Here is a 12,182-nt window from a genome sequence, read left to right as displayed (position 1 = left end):
AAAAACAAAAGCAAAAATAAAATAAAATAAAAGCAATAAGCCATATAGAACTAGCATGAAAACAAGTAAGTTGGCCCGATTGATATCCCTAACTAGTATTTGGTGTTTTGGATTAATCATTTTCCTTTAAAACGACAAATAAGTAATTGTTTATTATTTATTACTTGAAATTGATGAACTGTCTTTTTAATGATTTATTTTTTTGTTGAAAACAACACCTCTGATCTGCGATCTATTCTAAAGAAAAAAAAATCAACTTGTTCTCTATAGAGATTAGAGACGGTTTACCTACCATTATACTATCTTTTTTTTTTTTAGTACCATTATACTATCTATTTTAAAAAGTATATAACTTTGTTTTGGTGACAAAATCGCTACTGATATATCGAAGCACTTTCCTAGCCCCATAGGCCACAACTACATTTATAAATTATATAAGTAACATGCTTACGAGGATTTCAATAGATATAATTTTTTTAGGAGTTTCTGTAGGCGAACTAGTAAATAGAAAAAGAAAAGAAACAAAAGGAAAAAAGAAAAATAAGTCTTTAAAAAAAAAAAAAAGAGGACCCTTTTAGGCATGCTAAGTCACTCGACTTGACCTGTGAGGCTACTTTTCCAGTTAGTTGAGAAGTAGTCATTTGCTTCACGCAGCATGAAAGCGAAAGCAAGCACATCAAATAGAAAGAGAAGAAAGCGCCACCCCAAAGCTATGTAGGTTTAGTGATTAGTTGTAGCCACTTCTATCCCTTTTCCCGTTGGAGCAGCCGAAATGCATCTCGATGTGATACAACCCTTTCTATTTTAGTTGGGAAAGAACGGTGAAGTCCATTCAAACCGTCCAATGAAGAATAAGAAGTGAGCAACCTGGCCGAAGTCAGTCTTGTGTTAAATTTTGCAGTCGGAATGATTTATTTCTGTCGTCTTTCTTTCCCAAAGAAAGATGATGGAGAGTTTATCAAAATGGGTCGGACACAACACTGTGAGAAACACACAATCTACTCATCAATTGTCAACTTTCTATAGGGACCCACAAAAAACTTTGATTTAATTTGTAGGAAAAAAAATCCAATAAAAATCATGTCCCCCATTATTTCTAAAAAACTTTCTAAAATGCACTGATGCTGATACTCTAATCTTAATTAGTCAACATATATTTAATTTAAACTTGACTTTAGCATGTGGCAATAAATGGCAATTAGAACACCAGTCGTTATATCGTGGACCATAGGTCATGGCTGATATTGCAGTTGTGTTGAACTGATATTGCAGTTGTGTTGAACGGATACTGCAGTTGTATTGAAAGGGAACTGCAGTTGCGTGGAACAGAGGTCATTTCATCCGTCTGTAAATGCAGTTGTGTTGAATTGATACTGCACTTGTGTTGAACGGATACTGCAGTTGTGTTGAATGGATACTGCAGTTGTGTTAAACGGATGAACGACCCTTGTTCCGCGTAACTGCAGTTTCTTTTCAACACAACTGCAGTATCTTTTCAACACAACTGCAGTATCAGTCAGGACTACGGTTCATAATGCACTGTGGACCATGATCTACCATATAATTTGCGTTAGAACACAGCTAGTACCTAACTTGTCTTTTTTGAAAGAAAGAAAGAAAACTTGTCTTGAATTTTCATAATGTAACCCTAGTATGCAAAAGTGGGATATGTCGAGACAACTTCAATCAAAATGATCAAGTTGTTAATTTGATAATTATAAAGTTTCAAGTTTGATTTCTAGTAGGAGTGATTTATTGATCTTTTTTATTTGAGTTGATCAACTATAAACAACATAAAGTGATTTATCTCCTTATATTATAGTCCTTTGTCCATTATGATGTGTACAATCTCAGATAATAACATTATATATATATAACATGTAAAATAGGGCGAGTGAGTAATTAAGATTTAAAATCACTATTTTACCGACTCATAGCAAATGAATTCAACACAACAAGATGGCCTCCTACAGTGGTCCGATATTTAGTATAGAAAACCAGTAAAGGTATTACATATGTTCTTTAATATGTGGTCCGCTATAGCAGGCAACTACTTTGGTCGGATGGTTGTTAAACATTATAAGATAATTTTTACGCCAACACATTGAAGTCAAAAGTACGTGTTACAATCGCAAGGGTATCCATCATAGGGAGAGGGCAGATGAAAGGAACTAATCAAAAAATGATGACTACTATTGGTGTTGGCGCAGGATGTACACTACAATTTCAATATTTTGCTGAAATATAATTACAGTATGTATAAAAAAACTGAATAACATGTCTCACATATTGAGTATATATTGTTAAAAGAAACTTTTATATTTTTATAAAAATGATATTTTAGTTTTGTTGTAAATAAACTACGGTATATATAAAATGAAAATTGAATAACAGTTTCACATATTTGAGTGTATGTTGTCTAACAAAATCGTAGTTGAATTAAAATTAAAATTTATTGGTATTGTAACAAAATTACAGTAGTGTGTATAAAATGAAATTCAATAACAAGTTTCACTGTAATAAGACTACTATATATATGTATAATATCAGATGAATTGAAATTGTAGTTGAAACAAAATAAAACTTTAATTGTGCTGAAATAAAACTATATTGTATATAAAATGAAACTAAATATGTTATACAAACAAATTAATTACATGGAACGGGTGCCATTTTTTTTTTATTAAAAGAAACGACATTGTTTTGGACCATGGTCCACATTAAAATTTACCATCTATTAACTGAGATAAATATATCACATAGTTATAATTATTAAGTGAATTTAAAATTAATAAACAATTTTAAAGTCATGAATTCAAACATTTACATATACAAATATTTTTTTAACTTCATCAAATAATAAAAAATAAAATTAGAGACCCCCCAACGTTGGACCTAGGGCGAGTGCCTATCTCACCCGCCCTCAAGACTGGTCCTCCCGCATCATTCTGGGAGGGCACATGAAAGGAACTAATCAAAAAATGATGACTACTATTGGTGTTGGTGCAGGACCTACACTGAAATTTCAACGTTTAAAAAATGACTTTTAGCCACTAATTACTAGATATGATTCTTAGCTTTACTGGCCTATACCTAACAACTTGCAATATTAATATAACTAAGCCTTCATTTTTCTCATTATTTTCTAACAACTTAACTGCTCTCAATCTTTGATCTACCAAATAATGGATGAATCATATTAGTCATCACTTATTATCTTGACACATATTCTCTAAAATCACAAGATATACTTACTCCACCTAACATATTCAGGTAACAACTAAGAACTTTAATTATTTCTCGAGTAAGTGAAAAAAATAATAATAATAATAATAATAATAAATCTATATATAGTGACACATTTGGTTTGAGAGCTCACTCCTTCATTTCCAATCCCTCAGCTCCTTCATTTCATGAAGCCATATCCCTTTTATTTTTAGCTAAACATTATATTCCCCTCCTCCTACATCCAAGAACACATTATTGTTATACCTAGGCACCTAGCTGACAATGGACACAAAAAAGAACCATTTTTTCCATTTCTTGATTACCCATGCCTTGTATCTGTTCTTTATAATCCCTCTCTTAGGGGCTCTTTCTGCCCATTATTTCTTCACTCTCACCGCCTTGCAGGACGCAATACTCCATACATGGCATCTCCTCAAGCTCAACCTTGCCCCAGTTCTTGCATGCACATCATTCCTGGTTTTCCTGGGCAAGTTCTACTCCAAAAACAGGCCAAGAAACGCGTACTTGGTGGATTTCGCGTGTTACAAGCCCAAACCCGAGCTGATGTGCTCTACAGAGAGATACGTTGAAAGATCAAGACAGGAAAACGTTTTTACCGAGGAGAATCTGTGTTTTCAGAAGAAGGTTCTGGAGAGATCCGGGCTGGGACAGAAGACATATTTCCCAGAATCTATCGTGGGTGTTCCTGCGAAGCCTTGTCTGGAAGAGGCGAGGAGGGAGGCTGGGATGGTGATCTTCGCGTGCATTGATGAGGTGTTGGAGAAGACTGGGGTGAGAGCTGAGGAGATTGGGATTGTTGTGGTGAATTCCAGCTTGTTTGGGCCCACGCCATCGCTTTCTGCAATGGTTGTTAACCATTACAAGCTTGTGGGCAGTGTTAAGAGCTATAACCTGAGTGGCATGGGTTGCAGTGCTGGGCTTGTCTCCATTGATCTTGGCAAACATCTTTTAAAGGTCTCTTATGAACATTCAGTATGTAAATTATGACAGGTCCACCTTACTAATATGGAAAATAGCTGAAAACAGTATGTATATAACTATAGCTAACCTAAATTAACTATGAATTACATTGAATGAGTTAAAAATCAAGCGGAAGCGTTAATTATTAGGACAAATTATCCCTTTTTGACATAATATGACAGTTTTAACTTTTAAGTTATACCAAAACTTGATTATATTTATTATAAATAAAAAAATAACATATAGTATATGTTGGTTGGAAGAGTTAATTAACTAGGAATTGAAGATTGGTTGAGTGATACGAATTCCCAAATTTAAAAGAATTGTTGTTTTCATACCTAGTACCACGTCGACATTGTAGCGCATTTATTTCTTGACCTTAGCTATTGCAATAAATGGTGATCTAATGTTTTTAGATACTGATATGATATGATGCTGCCTTGTCCATGCATATAAAATTTCAATGTTCTGCTTCTTGTTTTTGTGAAATTTTTACTTATAAATTTTAAACATATATATATATTATCCAATCTATCTGTGTAGGCGTCACCAAACTGCTACGCGCTGGTGGTGAGCACGGAGATCCAAACTCTCAACTGGTACTTAGGCAACGACCGGTCGATGCTGATGTCCAACTGCATTTTCCGGCTGGGCGGCGCGGCGGTGCTCCTCTCCAACCGCCCCTCCGACCGCCGCCGCTCCAAGTATCAGCTGATGCGCACCGTCCGCACTCACACCGGTGCCCACGACAACAGCTACTCCTGCGTGTGGCAAGAGGAAGACCACGATGGCCGAGTCGGCGTCGCCCTCTCCAAAGACCTGATGGCGATGGCCGGCGACGCCCTGAAGACGAACATCACCACCCTCGGCCCCTTAGTCCTCCCCATGTCCGAACAGTTGTTGTTCTTCCTCACCCTCTTCGCCAGAAAAGTGTTCAAGATGAAGGTGATGTAAGGTTTTCCTATTATTATTATTGGAGTAATTAGAGTAATACTACATTTACTCTCTGTTGAGCTGTCATCATTTGATTGATGAGGTGAGGATTTATAGCCCACGAAAAGAAATTTGACAAAAATGAGTGAAGGACTATTAGTGTTTTCTTTATTGGATATGCACAATCATCTAAGGGTGGGTGAGAGGGGCATAAATCCTTAGACAGGCATCTATCCCCAAACACGCATATGTTGCAAACTCTGTTTCCAACTTTTGAATAATTCAAACGATGTCTCAGGGACAATCTTGGTTGGAACACGGTTTAATATATACGATATCGACTTAAGTGCTTCATCCCACAACGACTTTGGAAGCTTAGAGTTGCTTAGCATACTCCACACCATATCCATAAGGGTCCTGTTTCTTCTTTCAGCTACACCGTTTTGGTCTGGAAAACAGGCCTGATGTATTGGGCAACAATCCCATGCTTAGCAAAATTAAAGAGTCTTTAGTATGGTGCAAATATAGTTAGATTAACCCTTCAACCTGGCTATGTGCTTACAGGTGAAGCCCTACATCCCAAACTTCAAGCTGGCGTTCGAGCACTTTTGCATCCACGCCGGCGGGAAGGCGGTGCTGAACACCATAGAAAAGAACTTAGAGCTCAGCGAATGGCGAATGGAGCCGTCGAGGATGACGCTGTACAGATTCGGAAACACTTCCAGCAGTTCATTATGGTATGAATTGGCTTACATAGAAGCCAAAGGGAGAATCAGAAAAGGTGACAGAACATGGCAGATTGCATTCGGGTCAGGTTTCAAATGCAACAGTGCTGTTTGGCGGGCATTGAAGAACATAAATCCAGCAATGGAGAAGAATCCATGGATGGATGAGATCCATGAATTTCCAGTTACTATTTAAACTATCATATATAGTATATATTAGTATATAGGCTGATTGGATAGTTGGCTTGGTAACAATAAGGTTTCAATTTCGACATCTCGGGAAAATTATCTATTGATCTTCTTGGTTATCCTCTGAAACTTTCTCTTAAATTAAAGTGTTATATAATTATAGGTTTTATTAGTTTTATATAACAAGTCTTGAATTAGGTTAATATTATAATTGTGTGTATGTTGTCTTAATATTATGTAATACCTTATTGAAGGATATTCATAACAAAAGGCTGTTTCTTTTTCAAGAAACAACCAAAAAAAAAAAAAAAAAAAGTTTGAAGTATGGGCCATTTGGCCCTATAATGGTTTGAGTTACGATTATTGGGCTGAGAATTCTCTGGGATGGGCACATATATGGATCTTTGGACTAGCTCTGTCGACTCTCGTACATTCAAGATTTCTAGGAATCTAGGCTTGAAAAGTTTCCATTAAAAAAGAAAAAAAAAGTGTAATATTTTTTTTTGATAAATTTACAAGGTCTTTCTTTCCGTCCGTTTCTGTTTAAACGGAATTGAACCCGGGTTCTCCTGAAATTCCTCCCCACAAAAAGAGCTCACTTGCCACTTAAGCTACCCCATTGGGTTAAGTGTAGTATTTTTTGAAGTGTATAAGCCCTATCACTATGAATGTTAGCCAAAATAAGCAAAAAGTAATGAATTCAAATTAATGTGTGGGTTGGATGAGTTAGAAACTCCTAAAAAATTATATGTTTCATATATTACTAATTAAATGATTATAAGTGTTAGAGCGGAGTAGAATGACCGAAATGGGTTGAGGGTGCAAGATAGCGTCCCCGCGGTACAGTACAGAGGGTAATTTTTTAAATGAACCAATAAGATTATATGTAAATATAATTCTTGGAATCATATGGATGCTTTAACATCACAATTAAATTTTTTTTTTTTTAAAAGAAAAAAAAAAAGGATCTCCTTTACTCCCATAGGTGTAGGCTTCTCTTCATTTTCTTTTTTCGTTCTTGATGTCTTGAACCCGTTTTTCTCAACACTAAAATACGAAAGAGGCTTACTACAACTCAAAAACCTTGTACCAGCCATTTGCTAGATCCTTGAGGAAGACATAGTGGGTCATTCTCACCCAATAATGGTCCAACATAACGTGCAATAGTATGTTTTTTGTAAGCGACCTCTCCTTTTGATTTCGAAATTAACCTCTTATTTCTCAAAATATATATTTTAGGTGAATTTTATATTACACTACGGGTTTTCTTCCAAATTGCTAACAAAGGAAGGGCAAGTCATGCAAACTAGCTTTTAATTTTTTTTCTTTTTAAAAATAATTATATTACTCCATTAAAGGGCCCTCTTTTTGTTGTGAATTTTGGAAAGCACATCTCAAAACTCTGTGAAATCAAATACACAGTGTACAAGCAAACTCTATTCCATTGCAACATCTAATCTGTGAGAAAGACTTGGTAGAGGGTTGCTTTCATAAAGGTATTATTATTGTCAAACTTTGGGCAAGCTTTTATTATTATTATTTTTCCTTTGGACAGCAAGTGGACCCCATTTCCACTTAAATAATTTCAGAAATCAATAAATAAATAAATAAGAAAGTGAACCCACACCCCACTTTGACCCTGCATCTCCATTTTTTGAAAAGTGCCATTTTAATTGCTAACTTATGATCGGAATAACTTGGTTTGGGCTTATAGAGAACATCTTGAGAAGAATTGGGAAGTTGGAATCACTCATATTTTTCGGAACAAAATAAAGATAAAGTGGTTGGTCGATTGGATAAACATTCAAGGTGTTATTGATAGAGGCTTAAAGAATTGTGTCTCTTCAGAGACCATTTGCTGGTTATGGTTTGGGTGATTGTATCGCTCAAGTTAATTAACAGTGGTACTTGAGATCGAGAGCTGCGCTTTTCTAGATGTTCTAGCTGAGAGAATCAATAGATAATTTCCATGAATAGTCAAAGTTGAAATCTTGTGATTATCAAATCAATTAACTAGGTTAGGTTAGATCAATAACTCAAACTCTTATTGATTTGAGTTAACATATTTTAGTACCCTTTCTTATTTTATGATAATAAATAATAAGATAAACATGACCCAAACTCCGCAAATTATATCGTGGACCGTGGTCCACAATGCATTGTGGACCGCGGTCCCAAAACGACGTCGTTTTGATTAATGAAAACAGACGGATGAATTCGCGCCACTCACTTTCTTTTCATATATACTGCACTTTCTTTTCATATATACTGCAGTTACATTTCAACACAACTGCAGTTACCTTTCAACACAACTGCAGTTACTTTTTGATATAACTACAGTTTCATTCGATAATATAAAAACACAAAAGTGAAACTGTTATTCAGTATCTGTGTTCATATACACTGCAGTTACATTTTAACACAATTACAGTTACATTTTGATATAACTACAGTTTCATTCGATAATATCAAACACAAATGTGAAACTGTTATTCAGTATCTTTTCATATACACTGCACTTTCTTTTCAACACAACTACAGTTACTTTTTGATATAACTAGAGTTTCATTTGATAATATCAAAACAAATGTAAGGCAGTATCTTTTGGAATGAACTATAGTGTCAATTACGGGGCTCCATCTCCCACTTATCAAAACGACGTCGTTTTGGGACCGCGGTCCACGATATAAGAACTGCCCAAACTCTACCTTATTTGATAATAATAATAACAATAGGATAGACTTATCACAAAAGGGATAACAAAAGCCCCACAACAATGATTGTGAAAAATTTTATACCAATCAAACTATATTCTTTAGTTTTTACAAACAATAAAAATTAAAAGTTTTGTTCCACCTATTCAATAAAATAGTTTATCTATCCTTTTCAGTTTAATTGTCTCCACCATGATTCCATTTATTTTTCTAATAATTAATTCTTTTGATAATGAGAAAACCCTACCATCACTACTTGATGATGCACACTCAATAAGCTCCATTATATTCCTATGTAATAACATTATTAACACTTATCACATTTATACAAAAAAAATTATGTGATAAACTAGTAATTTTGAAATAATAATATATTAATTAAAATTTTTTGTTCTCCCGGAAGGGACCTTAAATGATAAAATACAAATGGATTACATTGGATAAATCACCCATCTACAACAAGGCACACCATATACGTCATTTTAGAGTAACTTATTATAGTGGATGTAGGACTTTCAATCACATTAAGGACATAATTAACCTTGATAAATTGTCATCTTCTCAAGGTAATTTGCAATCATATTATGCTCTCTATATGTGCCCTAATTGATTATTGAACTATCTCACTCTTGCATTTTGTAAGCAAATTTGTAAGAGGACCTTGGGGTTTGGTTTCCCCCACATCCTTGTTGAGTTATTTAACAACTCGAAATAAATCACAATATTCCACCTCTATATTACAGTAATAGCTCTCCTTAGACAAATTGAACCTCTTTAAAGATAGCTCAAATCTTCGCTTCTCCAATTGAACAACATCCAATACACACCAAGAACCCCCAATGTCTAGCTCCGATTCATGTTTCTCAACCCACCTCTTCCTCGCTTAATCTATATTGAGGTTAAGACAATCATTTGACTTAATTCTAACTTAAGTTATATAATAGTTATAAAGTTTAGCTTTTAAAAAATATAAAATTAAGAAATTACATATTAAGTATTATTTCAATCAAAATTACAATTCTGATTTTTTTTACCAAAAAGAAAATATTAATTAAAATTAAATTATGATAGTTTTAAAAAAAAAATATTAAGATTTTTTTTGAGAAAGTATAATCACTTTAGCCTCGTAGTTTTATCTTCTACACATTCTATCTATCCCTCATCATTGTTGATAAGTCCACACAATAATTTTTGGAATATTTATTTTTTTAAATAAATCATATTTATTAAAGAACAATTCTTTTGGCATATTTCTATATTTTCAAAATACACCAATAATGCAATCCACAAATGTAATTCTTATTGGATAAGATTTTCCCATTTCAAATGCAGAAAATACAAAGGCCCACCCCAAAGATAAATGTAGATGGGTAGAAAATATAAATAAATAGCATTAAATATTTAAAAGAGTGTTGGGGAGGTTTTGATGACTGAGTTTAGTATTTTACTATTGAAACATGTCGTTAGCGTACTGTTACGCAAGTATAAGAAAATAATGTTGTGTATTCATTATATACTAACTATAATTCTGGCATAGTGTTAAGTATTTGATCATGACAATTGGAGGTTTTGGGAAGAGGGTTGTTGAGATGGAGACTTGCATATTAAGTTCTTAACCGTTAACACAGAGCATTAGTTAATCCCGTTAGAAATTTTTGACATCTATTGTCAAAAACTGTCTACTGAGGTCATATTTTCTAGCTAACTTAGAGTTGAAAGCATCAATTGCAACTTCATATTTATTGACAAATGCAGGCACATAAAAAATGTAAATTTTTTATAGTGCAAGTCAATTTATCATTCAATCTACACAGCAATTAGCTTTCATATGGTAGGTGCCCAATATGCCTTAAGAAAATGACAGAATAGTTTCCTCATACTTTCTAGGATGAGAAAAGAACAATGAAACAAAAACTAAACAAATTTAGGCCTCCCTTCAATGTTTAAAAAGTTACGGGTTATTTAAACCGTTTCAAAAACTCTCATAAACTTGCAACTCAAAACAAGAAACTTTAATTTATGATGATTAGATAACCAATCAATCTACGTATTTACTTCCTAATAAATACATCTCAAGAAGCAAATTCAATCCCTCTAGCTTCATTAATTAACTCTTCCATCACTTCTAGTAAATACTAAAGTTACTGTTTTTTCATATATGACGAAAGTAATCCGTAATTATAACTTGATCGTACGTACTGAGTAAGTATCATTCCTATATAATAATATTTCACAACTACACCTGAGATTATTTATTTATTCTTCAAATATAATAATGGTGGTAAAATAAAAATTAAAAAAATGGTTGGGTGGAGCAACAAACAGTCAAGAGGTGTAACCCCAAGAAAGTCAATATTCTTTGCTTCGAACTCGAGAGCTCTCAAGTCTCAAGTAGAGAAACGTTTTTTTTTTTTTTTTTTTTTTTTTACTTTTTAATAATTTTTTTACTGTCCCAATGCATTTGCACCACGTGTTAAAGCTTGTCCCGATGGCGATGGCGGATGCCCTTCTCCCTCTTTCTCTTCTGGTTTTAATCACTTTACTTTTTCACGGCGTCTGCTCCCAAAAGGAAAAGCTCCCAATCCCCCCAAAAGGCAGTCAAGTTTATTCACCCCAAATTATCACATGCCCCATCTTTTTTTTTTTTTTCTGAATAATAGCAAATATATTAATCATAAATAGGAACGTTTTGTTTCAAAAAATAATAAATAGGAACGTTTACAACAAAGCAGTCAGATATAAAAATAATAATTTTCCTAGCTAGGCTGCTATAAAAAACTTGATTCATAGACTGCATTACAAATTGGAAGCTTTCCTTGAAGGAACTTGGTACTCCGTTAGATTCATTTATGGTTTGACTAGACATAGGCAAGGCCAGTGGAACAGCCTTGCACACCCCATCTTTTCTTAATTATTTACCCAAAACGTAAAAACTGAGTTAATATTTCACCATTTTTTTTTATAGGCTAAGCCTAATCACTCGAATGGATGTGATGGAGATATTGGAAACAATCTAAAAATAATAAGGATCCGGTGTTTGAGAGTGCATAGTCTGAGGCCTAAGAAGATAGCCAGAGTGGTCAGGGTCCAAGACTCGGACCAGGTCTCCGAGGCCCAGAATGATGGGCCTTGATTTAATCTCGTGGGCCCAATGCATGAGTCCCGACTTAGTCTTGTGGGTTAAAGACAGAAATGGAGCGCATTGACCCATAATTGACAAAAATACGAACGATTTGAAACTTGGACAAAAATAAGAAAAACTCACTTGGGACATGCGTTTGAGTGTCAGAAACGCATGTCCCATTTACATTCTACTTTTGGGACATCGTTCTTTTTTTTTTTTAAGCCAAACGCATGTGGTACTTGCTTTTGGATTTGGTATTGCCAAAAAAAAAAAAAAAAAAAAAAAAAA

At 34.2% G+C, this 12,182-nt stretch overlaps 1 protein-coding gene across 1 annotated transcript; it reads left to right on the top strand.

Annotated features, from left to right (window-relative positions):
• The first annotated feature begins 3,392 nt into the window (after positions 1 to 3,392).
• On the top strand, positions 3,393 to 6,185 carry LOC116001704 (3-ketoacyl-CoA synthase 2-like). Its single transcript, XM_031241610.1, has 3 exons — positions 3,393 to 4,203; positions 4,753 to 5,154; positions 5,707 to 6,185. The coding sequence occupies exons 1-3, from the start codon at positions 3,511 to 3,513 to the stop codon at positions 6,061 to 6,063; spliced, it is 1,452 nt and encodes a 483-aa protein (XP_031097470.1). The 5' UTR covers positions 3,393 to 3,510; the 3' UTR covers positions 6,064 to 6,185.
• The last annotated feature ends 5,997 nt before the right edge of the window (positions 6,186 to 12,182 follow it).

The sequence above is a fragment of the Ipomoea triloba genome, chromosome 13, assembly GCF_003576645.1.
Source record: "Ipomoea triloba cultivar NCNSP0323 chromosome 13, ASM357664v1".
NCBI classification, from domain to species: Eukaryota; Viridiplantae; Streptophyta; class Magnoliopsida; order Solanales; family Convolvulaceae; genus Ipomoea; species Ipomoea triloba.
This window is presented reverse-complemented; position numbering and strand designations above follow the sequence as displayed.